This window comes from Acromyrmex echinatior, chromosome 4 (assembly GCF_024713525.1).
Source record: "Acromyrmex echinatior isolate Ae372 chromosome 4, ASM2471352v2, whole genome shotgun sequence".
Lineage (NCBI taxonomy): Eukaryota > Metazoa > Arthropoda > Insecta > Hymenoptera > Formicidae > Acromyrmex > Acromyrmex echinatior.
The window spans coordinates 5,453,514-5,469,131 of NC_141855.1; the positions used below are offsets into that span (position 1 = coordinate 5,453,514).

Here is a 15,618-nt window from a genome sequence, read left to right on the forward strand (position 1 = left end):
TGAAAAGTAATATGTAACGTTTAAAAAAATGTGAATTAATTTCAGTTTAACAAAATTAATTATTATATTATATTATATTTTCTTTCCTAGCTTTCTCTTATATTATTAATTTTTTCAGAAGATAGCAGTGGATGACAAAGGTGGAAAACAAAGGAAGCAATTATAATTAAAATAAAATATTTCCAACTTGGGCAAAACGCTTTTATTTATATACAAAAATCACAAGTTAAGTATACATATATACTATTAACGTTCGACGCACGCATGAAGGGTGTCGCACGCGCGTGTCGTTCTCGTTTCTTGCGTGCGGAGACGACGCGCGTGCATCGGAGCACGGGCATCTCTCTGCCTTAATGAACTGCTGAACAGTGCGCTTTATTTTTCATCTATACAAGGTAAGATAAAGAATCATCTCGGGAGTACATAGCTTATTATAGACTGGTGTCTCATGCCTTGTCTTCGTGTTACGTTTGTATCCTAGATTAATATACCACACTATATTTATTTTTATTTGTGTTTGTGTTTCGAAAGCTCGGGGTCGGTTCTGTCCATGGCAAGCTGGCTCGGAATCAGGTCACGTTTGAGGTAAAGTTGGGCTGATTAACCTGCAACAGAAGGGAGACTGTGAGGAACGGTGCCTGAAATATTTAACATAGTCGCGTTGCAGAGAGTCGGCATTACGGTAGCTAGTAATAATACAATTATAGAAAGGCGCGTTATTATATATACTTTGTGCACGTATAGATAAAGAAATCATGACAGTGAGATACAAACTGGTTTTGTAAATTAAATCGTTAATATAAAACATTCCTAAGAAAAGCTAGTTTTAAAAGAAGCTAATAAATGCGAAACTTGATGAAATAAAGATAAAATGCAAGTTCAAAATGTTGATTTGTTTACCGCTTACGTTTTACTGCTTTTAAGTGTCGTTTTCTTGTGTCATAGTCTTAAGATAGTGGTACGTTCAGGAAGAAATTTAGATTACAGGGACACTCGCAATTACACTCCTGTCGTAACTCGCAACCTATCCTAAAGAGGATCCGTTTCTTTGTAAATCAGGTTCTGAGCTGAACTTTTATTTATCAAGGAAATATGAAAGTCTTCTGACGTCAACGGCATGTATTCCCCCGTAAGCGAAATAACCAGATTTTACTCCGTAAAAGCGGTTAACGTACGTCGAAATTGTTTTCGTTCCCAGTACACGGTCGCCACAAAGATATTTTCGGTTCACCGGTGCGCCCGTATTCGGGCCAATTTCAATTTCGAGTTCAGGACCAAAGTGAATTAAACGGTGCCACAGCGAGTCTCGGTGAGCTACTGCTGGCCGCCGAACTGCGATTGAGTAAACTGATTTACCCCTCCACTCTCTCCTCAACTGTTTGCCGGAAACAGAGGATGAGGCGTCGCTTAACGCACAGGGAAATTTAAATGGCTGCTTGATCAAAACGGGTTGCAGGGAGAAACGACTATCGGAATCGTCCGACATAAATCAATTTCACGGCGGGTTCTGCTGCGACTTTTTTGCCGTCCGACTTACCCCCCGAAAGTCGTGTGTCTTGCGTCGTGCGGTAATTCGGTTATTTTGGTCAACCGTTTTCCTTTACGCAGAAGAATCACACGGCGGAATTTTAGCGAGCGAAACAAAAAAGAAAAACCGCGCTGTTTAATTGTCCACTCCAGACGAAGGCACTTCTTCCAATTACGAAATTAATTAAACCTCCGGTTGAGACACAAAGAAACTTCATTTTTACCGTGTAGCGCGATGCGGTCACGCGAGTGATATCCCTCGAGGGGTAGAAACGCTGTTTCAAGCACCGTGCCTTTTGAAGTCACACACTTGATTATTAATCTCCCCTAATTGTATTCTCGACTTCGCGATAAATCTTGTACATTGACTCCGTGCGAACATATTTCGAAATTTCGCATATTTCTCACAAAAAAGTTATATTTGTTTTTACTTCTGAAACTGAAAAAAATCTCATTCTAAAAAAATTTTATTTATAATTTTATTTCATTTATCATTCTATTAAAATTTTATTTAGTGTCAAATTAAATCATGATCAGATGTTAAGAAAAAAATTTTGTTTAATATTTACAAGTCTCGAAGTGTCATTTTTGTGTCAAAATCGACGGATGTATCTTTTTTGTGTTAATCTCATAATTCAGACACTGACGCGAACACGAGTTCAGGGTTCTTCATTATTTAACGATACGACGATTCTCACCTCTTCCTGGTGGTCTCTGACCGCCGTCGTCTTCCTCGGGGTGAGCGGCGTTCCATTCCAGCGCCCTTTGGATTTCCGGCGGAATAGGCGGCGCCGTGGGGATGTGGGAGCCCTGCACTTGGAAACCATTCTCGTCCGCTACCCAATTGATGCTAACCTGTTGGCCGTCTGGTGCCACATACTGATCCGAGCCCTGCGAGACTACTGGTGTCTCTTGTTCCACTTGTTTTGGTTCGCCCCTTTCCTGATGGCTGATCCCATTGCTCGTCTCAAAACTGCGCAATAAACGACATGTGACATAGTAATAAACAACATCAGACGAATGTTTTTATTTAAGCTTTGGGAACTACGTAAGTAAAAATCAGTGAAATCGTGGTGTTAAAAAAATCATTCTCTATATGTGTGGAATATGCGATAAGTTTGTTTATTGTACAATCTCTTCCGTATAACACATCAGCTGTTCGTTAATCCCGTTATTATCTGTCTTCTATCATTTAAGTTAACGCGATCTTTTTTTCAAAGTTTATTCAACGGATTTTATTCTTGAAGTATTTAAATCATTGGTAAAGCGACGATTATCTCAAATCGATACAGTTTTTCGGTAGGTTTGCTCTCGATGTATAATTATAGTAATAATAGCTTTTGTTGTTATAATATGTTATAATAATTTAATGAATGTCATTTCTGTAAAACTTGAGAATTTTGATAAATTTATTAGACGAGTCAACTATGACTCGTTACATGTTTATTTTTCCACATAAATTGGTCTCTTCTTTCAGTATCTAGTTACAGTTTTTATGACTTTAACAGGTACACGTAAGAGAATTATATGTAAGAGAAATTTAAAAAAAATAAAAAACAAAGTTTAAAAAGCAAAAAAAAATAGGAATACAAATCTAAGATTTTTGAATATTTGTATGTTGTTACATAAAATTAAAAAAATTAAGTAATAATCAATAAAATTTAATATAAAAAATACACAATAAAACAATAATAAAATTTTAAATATTTTATTGTATAAAATAAATAAAATATATTATAAATTGTAGAAAAGTTTATGATTATAAATAATAATACATGTAAGTAATTGTTAAAAATAAAATAAAAATTTTATTTTTTTAATATAATACAAAAAAAACTTTAGTAATTTAAATGGTCTATCGGAATCTATATCATTACTGCTGAAATAAGATATTCATCGAATGCAGTTCATAGTTTGACAGTTCAATTAGAGTGACAGACGAGAATAAATCAAATTTCTGCTGTCAGCGATCGTTTCAGCGATCGATTGATGAATGCATTCACAATTTGCATATATATATAAGAGGCGTCATGAGGCCTCGGATGATATTAGATACGAAAAAGAGAAACGATAGGAGGAGATGAGTCCTCGGCACAGTAGCGAATGCTCCCACTCGCGCATAACAATGAAGTTATGCAAAAGGCAGATTGTCGTGGGCAACAATTGGTAACGCGCCGATAAACTGGTGTCATCAGATATCTGATGTATGCAGATACCTGTCGACCATCTTCGTATCGATTGTCTTCCTCGATAGGCAAAAAGGATTTGAATATTTGCGTGGGTCGAGCGGAATGTTCACGTTACAAAAGAAATTTTCGCGAAGTCACTGATTCACCAATGACTGTGGATTCATCGATAATGGCATGATTTTTTAAATGATGAGGAGGAAAAAATTTTTAACTCATTTATCTCGTCATTTTCCTATGTTGACTTTATATTCAATTAAATAAAGCATTATTCTTTTTAATAATTAGTAAAGCATTTTTCTTTTAAATTGTTTTCCGACAGTGTTCTACTAAAATTGTTTAAACGGAGAGTTTGGGGAGTTATGGAATGCGTATCACTTAAGTAATTTTTTATTATATATTAGTATTTTCTATTCGGATTTATACTCAAATGAACATTGTAACTTGATGTTTCAGATATCTATTTAACCTTTTATCAATAACAAATAAATTTATTGTATATGTTATTGTGTAAGTTTTTCTGTAGGTTTTTATAACATATTGCTAAAAAATTATTTAGATAATCAGGTCTATTATCAATCACGTCTAAATTGTATTGTAAGAAAGTTCTCAAAAATATAAGTGAAAGAAGTATTTGCCATTATGTTCCAAACAGTAGGTTTTGAGATGTAAAGATTTAAAATTAGTTATTTATACATTATGATTAAATAACTATCTATCCGCGTAAGTCATGCGTAGGTAGTGTTAATGATCGCACGTGGTTTCTCATGGACAAACAGCTATTTAACTGTAATTTGTCATTAGTCAGTTTTAAATCCTTTCTTTTCTAAACATAAAAATTTAAAATAAAATAATATAATTACATTATTATCAGTTACACAAATTGATCAAATAAAATTATCATCGAACAGTTGTTCCGATTTTTTTGAAGTGCTTTTAATATGCGCAAAACAAGATGTAATCTGATAAATTTTTTGTTTATGTTACTCATTTATCATTCATTTCGTAATTATTAAAATTGCCTATATTAAGTAATAATATAAAATGATGAGATATAATTTACAACAAGATAACCGGTACACCTTCAGCAACTTTCCCCTATTAAAGTTCCATTAAAGTGTGTATGAAAAATGTCATAACTTACTTATTGACATAGTTGCCGTCAAAGTTGACTTCGAGCTGCTGAGATGTAATTACCGCATCTTTTTCCGATCCACCTACTGGTCCTCTTTGGGGTGCGCTCAATGTACCTGTCGTACAAAGTACGACCGCCACCAACACCTGTCAACAATCATTTCATATATCGATCATCCAATAATACTTCAAATTTGCGAAATCAAAATTATTGAAAATTCTCTAAGAGGTAGGATATTTTACAAAATTAAAAAGAAATCGCATTCGCAGGTGTATATAAGCGAGATAAAGTGACGCTACGAAATTCACAGCTAGAACTCACGGAATTTCAACTCGCATTTCGTGAGTGTGGAAAATCTCTCTCTAGCTGCTCTGTTAGCACGCTGCGCGAGTAATGTCGCTTTAATGCCCCAATACTGACCGTAGTGTAAACGTGCGAGGCGCGTGGTTTTATCGTTATTATCGCGTTGAACGAGTAATCTCCACGGTTCCCCAATCATGACGCGCCGTAACGAAAATTGTGGAATTTTTGCAAGGAACAAATGGAAATGGAAAAAAAGTTAATTTGTCCGATTATATAATATTTAGCGCAGAGCATAATTTCCAGTAGTAAATTAATTATTAAACAGCGAAATATTTCGTAGGTCCCTTCCAATTTCCTGGATGTAAAAATGATCGACGATAGTCGAGATCGAGTGTCCCGGCGTGTTTTCGAGTTTTCGCGTATTGTGGGAATATCCACTGGAACGATCCGCGGGGACGATCCGCGGACAATAGTGTGACAGTGCTCGACATCGCTAAACCTTTTGGCTTGCTCGAATATTCATAGAATTCGTGAAAGTACACGAGAGAACTAGGTCGACCGTGCACGTGTGCGGAGCACGGTTGCAAAGGGCAACTGAGGACGATAATGCTTAGAAACTGCACGGCACGGTTACATCAGTTTCAAATGACATTATGAAATACAGTGTGTAATGACAGGACGAAAGTGGTGCTGAGCAACGCGCCCGTTTTTCTCATGAACGCGCGGAGTGAACGTATAATTTCATTCACGAACTTCATCAGGCTTCAATCCAGCCGAGGCGGGATAAGAGGAGACAAGGAGTAAAGATCAGAAATCATCGTGTTACAAATGTCAACGGGTTTCTATTTGTTCCCCGCTTCTTCGCTACTTTACTTTTTTCTAGAAAAGTAAAACAGAATTTGTAATTAAAAAATTTACAATTAAAAAATACATGTTACGATATTTGTACGCAAAATTGTCTAAGCGCTCTAAAAACTCTAAAATGGAATACTTATATTTTGACGAGAATTGCTAAATTTAATTGCTAAATCTATGATTAAAATGTTACGATACTCCTTATTAAAATATGATAAGAATATGCAAAATATCATCGTGTTTCAAATGTTAACGATTTCAATTTGTTCGCCGCTTTTTCGATGCTTCACTTATTAAAAACGTAAAACAGAACTTATAATTAAAAAATTTACAATTAAAAAATTGCATGTATTACAATATTCTTATGCAAAATTGTTTAAAAACTTTAAAAAATAGAAGTTAAAAAATAGAATATTTACGGTATAACTATAATACTATAAAATGGAGTATTTACTTATTTTGATAAGAATTGCTAAATCTATAAAAAAAAATTTTACTTTATAAAACTCCTTGTTAAAATATAATAATATTTGTATTATTTATTTATTCTGAAATTCATGTCTTTAACTAATCGTAAGTAAGAAAAAGCGTCAACTACGAATAAAGTTACAAGTTGAAATAATAATTCTGTATATAATTTTAGTTTAAATACATTTGATTTATTGTTTTTACATATATGTGTAAAATAATTCATTTATGAGGAAATATAATGGAGCAAACTATATAATCGTTTTTGCACGTTAGATGTCGTTTTTCCTGCATTCGAAGCGGATTCGCTAATTTCAAACTCTCCCAGTTAATTCCAATTAATAATAGTTAGCTTTACGGATTTCGGTCGCGCAAGCTAGATTTTTGAATTTCAATTTAAACACACGCGAATATCACGCGATGAAACGCGCATCACAGGATCGTTTCGATTGATTTCCCGTTAATCGAGCAACGAGCGATTAAAGAGCAAAGCTCGTTGGATTAACGAAGCTGTCATATGCAATTTACAATAGTCCATGATTTTCGTGCAGCATCGCTCGCGTTAATCAAGCGATAGAAAATCACCGATGGATTTGCGAGTGTAATACAAGCAAGGGAAAAGACTATCGATCCTTCTCAGTCAATTTTCGTAATATTTTATCGAAGACCTTCATTCAAATCTATGAAGTTATAATCGAACCCCCTTTTTTTTTTGTTCGTCTTCGAGGGAAATCAAGATTGAATTTGAGATTAAGATCCTTTGCAAGTATCTCGGAGGGATAATTAAAACTGCTATCCAGGAATTTCGTAAAATAAAGCTTCATCCTTTCATATTTTCCATCCCCTAATCGAGGTAAATCGATACTTTCGACGAGTGCAAGGGAATGAGTCTGCGGTCACGAACTTTCGTCGAGAAATCTACTTATGCAAACGTGCTTATATCGAGAATCGACATTTGCTTTCCCGTTAATCGGCCAACCGGAGAACTGCTAATTGCCTCTCGATACACGTAATTTCGAGGGAGGTAGAAGGTCGACGTTGTTAATGATCGTTACGGTGCATCCCGAGGCGCTGCCAGGCTCGCGCAAGATCATCTTCTCTTCTTTTTTTTTTCCTCTCTTTTCGATCGATTGCGCGAATGCCGCTGGATTGTTTCACGCCTCGCGCTCACGTAATGATTATCTCGGCAAACGAATCGTTATCTGAAATGCTAATTGATCGGCAACGCATCCGTTAAGCGATCGGGAAAACGACAGAGCGCGGAAAATCTCCGTGGTTGAAAGCAAGACGCGACGAGAATTATCGTAACAATGACGATGTCGCCAGTGTTGAAGCGCCAGTTATGTGCAACGTGCAATAACGTGACGAATTATGAAAGCGGGAGAGGAACGAAGGCAGCTTCTTGCCTTCTCTGACATAAAGTCGCAGAATCGCGCAAGAAATGCACGCTCGTTCGAAAGAGCGGCCGATGTTGAGTGCCTCGTCGACCGATTTAAGCGTTTAACGACAAGGTCGTTTGCGAGATCGATAGCCGCTCTCTCGATGTCGTTTATCATTCGATAGCAAACGTCGAAGTTATGTATATCATGTACGAAGCGAATTCAAGACGAAAATCGAGCGCTCCTCTCGAAGGTTTTCTAACGTAGCTGTAAATAGAATTCCGTTCGAATCTTTTTCATTGACGAGACAGATTCGAGGAGCAAAACGCCTCTCAAACTTTCCACTCACGTGTGAAAATTTCGTATAAATATCTGCTTGAATTTTATATGAAAATCGAAGAGCATATTGGAATCTCGCGTTTGCCCTCAGGGCGAGATATTCGAGATTGCTAACAATGTTGATCTTTGCAGTGTGCTTGATTACGTAGTAACGACAATAATCAGGATTTGCCTTTAAGCGTGCGGCGCGGATGATGCTGTAATTTGAAAATAATCTCGCGGTGTAGCCGATTGTGTTACGCGATGGTAATGAAATATGATTAGCGAGATATGAGATGATGATTTTTCTATGGCGCGCCGACTTCATTGAAGATTACCGCGGAAATCGATATGCCTTTACTCGATGAGCTGACATTGAGAAATCCGATTTCAATGACGTTCTCCACGCCATACGGGAACATACGGATATGCGCTTCCGCTGCATAACGTATTAAATGCGTATCCGCCTTGAAAAATCTGCACACTGTTTACGCACGTAAATTGTTAGCATGTAACTGGAAATCCCAAGGTATCGTGTTAAATATAATTCGCGAATTTTTTTTACGAGCCGCGCTCTGAAAAATTTGATAATTTACGACTAATATAAAACATATCTAGTGTGCAGTGCATTCAAATACACATATGAAAAATACATTTTCCCTTTTGTTTATTATAGATAATTTTGTTTATTATAGATAATCCATTTATTATTAAAATAATTATACTTATTATTAATATGTTCATATTTATATTTTAATTATTACATCCTTTTAGATAAAATTATTTTGAGAATTGTACTAATTTTTTCTTTGTTAATAAATTGCTAATTAATGTTTATTTTCTACAAATAGGTTTTTCATAAAAATCTCTCGTGTATGAATATTTTTTGCATTTACTAAACATATATTAAGTCGGAATTTAAAAACGTGATATACCGTCTAATTTTATACAACTCTCACAACGTATGTATATAAAGTAATCATGATTAACTAATAATGAATCGTGCAAGTAGTGCCTGTCATTTCTTTTTCTTGATGGCACACAGACCGTAATGTACATACGCGTACCGAAACTCTAAGAATACTTATGCCGGTAATTATCATTTGTGAAGAAAAAGGTGTCGCCAAGAAGGCGTTGTGTGATGTAACGTCTGTCAAGTGTCCCATTTGTTACAATGCAATTATATTCACAATTCTGCATTTATTCGGCATGCCACATATTACGTCACACTTTGTGAAAGATACCTCAAATGGCTGTTGAATTATTATTACGTCGCTTAACGACCCAGTGCAGTCTTACAATTTACAGTGTTACGAAGTAATTTCTTTCAAAGTCAAATAAGAGAAAGAAACTTGTATTTGATCCAGAAAAAAACGGATCTTGATGTTTAATAATATTCCGCGATGTAATTTTTTTTAATTTTAATGTTTCTAAATACATTTTTTAGTTTTATAAACTGCGCGTTGATTCGATTTATCGGATTCGAACTGCAATCTGATTAAACCAAAGCTGATAATATTACAAATTATATTAATTTACGTCAATTTAATAATGCTATATGCATTTTAAAACAAAGAATAAATAACGTAAAGGTGGCTATTGGGAATATTAAAGTCTCAGTATAAGACAGAACCATCAGGAGTAACATGGAATCATGAATTAGACGGCGAAGAAGCAACAACTTGCAAAAGAATGAAGAAATCGTGAAAAGACGTATGCGTCAAGTGACATAATAAGGTGATGTACCGCACATCGCAATGTGGCGAATATACTTTTAACTACTTTCTTATTTTAGATGAATCTTTTGTAACATACGGTATTTAATTCAATTGGCTTTAACGTATGCAAAATTACGAGGAGAGAGCACTGACGCTCGTAATTACTCATTATTACATTATATCATATCCGACTAAACTCGACTGTCTAATTCTAATTTTACATGTTTTCACGCGTCATATAATCCCGCGTCAGGCAGAATCAAATTTGGGCGTTAAATGCGAGATAAGAATATGATCTGTATCTCGATCGGGCGGAAATTCGCAAAACGTATTTTAACTCTTGCCCCTATTTTCGAGAGCGCAAGAGAAACGTTGTATTGAATTTGGAAACTTCTCCCCGTAACAAAATTTCTGTATCTTCAAACTGAAGGTAATAATATTCCAGTAGCGACGCGCGAGAAAAAGGAAAAGAGAGAGAGAGAGAAAGAGAGAGACGGATGAGGAGAGAAAGAGAAAGAAATGCACGCATTTTCTGAAATGTGACTTGTATGAGACGCACGGCACATTTTTTCGAACGTGATACAGTGGATTTTAAGAAATTTTTCTCTTCTCGACGCACGATCCGTCCTCGTGCGCGATACGGCGCATACATGTTACATATACATCGCACACACGATACGTCGCTCTTTACTTGATAGCGCGCACGGCGTATTTCATATTTACTAATATACGAGAGCGCGCGGAGCCGGAAAAATTGCCGAAGTCGCGCAAAGTTTATCGGTTCGTTTCCGCGAACGACTCTCTCCTCCGTGAAAAATTCCGCTGATATCGGATGCGCGAGCCGAGGAGAGGATCGTTTAAATTTATTCCTCCGAGCGACGAGCAGACGGGCGAGACGCGAAGAGAGGAAAAAAATAGGAAACACGGTAGTCTCTTTCTTATAATAGGGAGTTTTGCAATATACCGTTTATCCAGATACGATGAACGCTAAGATCAGGTTATCTTCTTCTTAACAAATAATTAAGAAAAGGATAACATGACTTTAGCATTCACCGTATCTGAATTCACATTATTGCAAAAACTCTCTAATAATTCGCCAAAAGAGCGATTTAACGTTTTCCATTTACCGATAAGCTTACGATTCGCGTGCAACGCGAAATGAAATCTTGTTACATTAATCATTTGCGAATGTGTGACGTCTTTTTAGATTACGAATTACTGACTGTGCATTATGATTTGCTTTGAAAATATTAAAAGACACACATTTACATGGAGCAAAAAATTGCTTAAGGAAACGTTTAGAATTTTTAAGCATCTTTTTGAACTCTATTGCGTCGTTTTAAGAAGATATCAAGTTTTAACAAGAAGACAAGAGATACTTTCCTCCTATCAATAATACGCGACATTTGTCTTTTCTTATCGTCTCGGAAATAGTATATGAACGCGTCACACATTCAATTTTTTTCCCTGAGTGAGTAAGTTATAACTATAAGATACGTGCAACATTTTTAAATTTAGCTACGTTCGATTTCTACGCATCTTTTTGAAATATTGCAAATTTTTTAAGCAGACATCAAGCTTTAACGAGAAGACAAGAGATTTTTTTGTATTTATAATACTTGATATCTGCCTTCATTTATTGCTTTAAAAAAACCAATTCTTTTTCCCGAGAGATATAAGACACGCATAACATTTTTACGCTCAGCTGTATGTTATAGCATTCAATTAATTAATAATTGATAGCTCATCGCGACCAGACTTAACCCGATTGTAAAACGATACCTTATCGGAGCGCCGTTAATTATACGATATACATAACGTGAAAGATATGCAATGAGAATTGCGCAACCCTTAGACGTCTCGCCAAAATGTCATCCCATATCGCCGTCGACAAATCGCGCGTGAGTTCGAAGACGTCTAGTCTAGTCTGGTCCGACACACACACGTCGCGACTTAAACTAATCTCATGACTGCAGGACGTCTCTTCTCACCCGAGGGACCTGACATTCGTCGTTACCTAACGTCGCCTCGCGAACGCGTTTTCGCGTAAGATAGATGAGTCGAAATTTTCGAGGCAAAAGTTTCCTCATGTTCTCTCTCTCTCTCTCTCTACCTTTCTCTCCTGTTTCTCTCATTTGCACTCTCTACCTATTCTCGCGAAGGAAGGCCCGCTCGCGATAACAACGATATTGGACCCAACTCGCGGCACTCGGCGAGTAATATGCGTGTACCTACCTTAATAGTATACATAATCTCTCTGTCACACGGGCACCGAGACGATGAAGAGGAGCTTTGCCTGAGATGCAGATGGGTTGATAGTAGTACTTGTGCTTCTTCGTCAGACGCTTCGGCTCTTTATATACGCGACGGTGCCAACGTGGTGCAGTGAAAGGGGTCATCCCTGCCCTCTCTTCACAATACACTTCTTCTTCTGACCAGTGCATCTTCGGAAAAATGCTTGGGATGAATCAGGAGTGGAGACTCCGTACGTTTTTTTCCATCTTCCTCTTCATCCGCTCCCTCTTCTCCTCTGGCTTGTCGATCCCCACTTCCCGCCCCCTCCTCCGCATGTCGCAGTTTAGATCGATACCGGTATGGTTTTTGACGATCCGACATCCGGCCTGTGTTCTCTAAAAAAATAGAGAGACAGAGAGAAAAGGCGAGACATAAAATAATTACAATCGCTCATGAACTTGAATTTTTTCCACCAATTAATTGGATATTAAACAAGAGAGTAGGCAAGACAAATTACATTAATTTGAAAAATACATTATTCCATAGAAACAATGTAGAAACGTAAATCTATCGTAAGTATATTATATCTGAAACATCGCAATTAGGAATTTTTAAGGCGCTTTACATCATAGTTATTTGAAATAGTTTTGCATACATAATACACATAATAAAGGAAACTTAATCTAATTCTTTTATAAAAAAAAAAAAAATATCAGGCGACCAGACTGACACTTTATGCATAAAAAAATCTCAGTTATTAGAAACATAGTATCGTCATAAATAGATAAATTGATAAGTCGATCTCTTTCGCGGAAATAGTGTTGACTTGCGTGTACGATTGTACAATCGCGATTCCGCGAAGTGGAGCAAAGCGCGTTGCGCCTGAAATACGCGTAGGGACGGCAATGTCTAGGTCGATTACGCCGTAGCGTCGCGTCGTGGAAGCGATTTCCTCGCGCCATTCATAACGCCACGACACGTAGCGCGATAGCACGTCAGGGTAATGCATGCACGCGGGAAGCGCATACTTTATACGCGCGTGTCTAGTCGCTGATAAGCCGCTTGTTGAATTCCACCTACAAATGATAATCCTAACACAGTCGGCACGTATATTTCTTCGCGACGATATATTTTGTGTTTACCTGTTTCTTATGTATTCTTATGTATTCTTATATACACATGTATTTACAAACGATTTTGATAACAATCTCCGTAACACATCGTAAGTGTTTATATGTGTAGTCCATCTATTTCATTCTATTTGTTTGTTAATTAAACTTTAGTTTTTTTTTCTTACAAATTTAAACATTATATCCTTATATATAATTTATAAGCAATTCTTGTATATAAAGTATTAACAATAGAGAAAGAATAAGGCTGATATTAATTGAGTGAGAAGATAATTGTCATAAAATATTAAATAATTTTTTTAATGAAATAATAACTTATGTAAAATATACATAAGTTGTAATAACGTATAGATTTTACATGTATAAGTTATTACTTACATAAATTACTTAAGACTTCATATGTAGTTATTACTTATCAAGTTATTACTTATAAGTTGCTTATATAAGATATAATGTTTAAATTTGTGAGAAGAAAATTTAGGTAAAGTTTAATAGATACAATAATTAATAGATACAATAAAAATAGACGAGATATATAAACACTTACAATGTGTTACAATGATTATTAAATGATTATCAAAATCATTTGTTAAATGTATAATTTGCAACAGTAATAGAAATATAATATAAATGTAGATAAATATTATATATATATATATAAACATTATATAAACATTTTTCTGTTTCTATTATTATTGTAAATTATACCTTCCTTGTGCATCTGTTACAAAATTAATAACAAACAACCTTTCACGCAGTGATTCTTCCTCTGATGTATGTATATACATACACGTATATATAAATGAAGTTTTCGTCGACGATTGAGTTTTGAGGTTGAATTTATGACATCATTATTGTGTTGAAAGAGAGTATGGCAATAACAGCTTGCCGTTTTCAGGAATCGCAGAAATCAAAAGATTATTACGCAGTACCACATGTCATGCTTCAACGCGCGCGTGTCAATATATTCTTGGAAATCGGAATCTTCACAGCTCCGTTGTACGGATACAGCCGTTTACGTATAAAATGTTTCCCGTTTCTTTCTAATGTAATGTAAACGTATCCAATGTTGAACCACGCGTTGACCTTTGCGATCGCTATCGGCTACTTTCGACTTTTACAATTATCACCAGATCGTAAATACGTGAGTGAATTATTAAGAGAAGCACAATTAGAAAAAATGACAAATCGCAAAGAATTGCTAACTGTTCGCATAACAATTCGCTGAAATTAATCATAGTTTTGTTTCGCGGAAAAATCGTAATATCGTTATTGCTTGTTTGTTTTGAATTAAAAACAATTCCAATAATTATTATTAAAAATATAACACACTTCAAGATATATAAAAAATTTTTTATGTAAAATATAAAAAATTTTTCTTCTTTTTAAAAATTGTAAAAATTTTCTAACAAGATAATTTAGTTAACTTATTTATTAAACATTAATTACAAACTTAAATTACTTAGATTTATATATATTATTTAATAAAAAGCTTGCAATAAATTATATTCACGATGTGAAACTTTCTCGTATCCTTTTACTCTAAAAAAATTTTTTTTGAAAAAGAAAAAGAAAAAGTACGTCAAGTATCGAATATTGGATATTTTCTAAAATAAAAAAAAATATTTATTTTATATTTCTATATTCCAAATTATTTAAATATTTTTTTATATTTTATGTAATATTAAATGTATTATTAAATATTTATTTTATTATGCTTTTATTATGCTAATATTTATTTTATTGCTTTTCTTATATTAATTTTTTTATAAAGAATCAATAAATCTGTTTCTCAGTTTTGACACGAAGACAGTTGACTTCAAAACCATCCGTTCAACCCTGACATTTGTCGTCGGCGCTCCAAAAAGTCTCGTGATTTACAATTTTCGCGAACTGCCAGCGGTTTTATTCGTTGCAATTCATTTTTATCTGTGTGCACAGTCCTTGAAACGAATTACGTTGATCGTTACGCGACGCATTCCTTATGATCTTTCCAGCTGCATCTCGAGAAGCAATCTAGCGATTGCGAGGGAGAGATTGCCATTCGATTCCCGAATGTGCAATCTGACTTTTATTGTCCGTATAATTAGGCACTCTTTATGTTACTTATACGGTAGCAGCGCCCCTTTCACCTGAGAATTTGCGAGCGGGATTTTGCGCTCTCGCTTTTGACACTTTCATAACGACGCGAAAGACCAAAAATGAGCGACTCATTGATCGTCACCGACTTCGCGCTACTTAATACTTTATTCGAATTGGTCCGGTTCTTTTTTCTGATAGCGTCGTAACGACTGGAACAGAAAGTCACGAGGAGAGAATGAGAGAGAAACAAAGTTTAAATTTAAAAACTGTTGCTTGCGCGGG

At 35.4% G+C, this 15,618-nt stretch overlaps 1 protein-coding gene across 1 annotated transcript; it reads right to left on the reverse strand.

Annotated features, from left to right (window-relative positions):
• Nucleotides 1–187: 187 nt before the first annotated feature.
• Nucleotides 188–12,260, reverse strand: CPR14 (cuticular protein 14). Its single transcript, XM_011068086.2, has 4 exons — nucleotides 12,125–12,260; nucleotides 4,858–4,994; nucleotides 2,226–2,500; nucleotides 188–605 (listed from the first exon to the last, which is right to left on the reverse strand). Exons 1-4 carry the CDS (start codon nucleotides 12,137–12,139, stop codon nucleotides 601–603), a joined length of 432 nt encoding a protein of 143 aa, XP_011066388.1. The 5' UTR covers nucleotides 12,140–12,260; the 3' UTR covers nucleotides 188–600.
• Between the last annotated feature and the right edge of the window lie 3,358 nt (nucleotides 12,261–15,618).

Bases quoted from the DNA above. Each gene is read 5' to 3' on its own strand.
- CPR14 (XM_011068086.2), bottom strand. The intron at 2,501-4,857 runs GTAAGTTATGAC...TTTATTGCGCAG, and splicing joins GACGGCAACTATGTCAATAA to TTTTGAGACGAGCAATGGGA.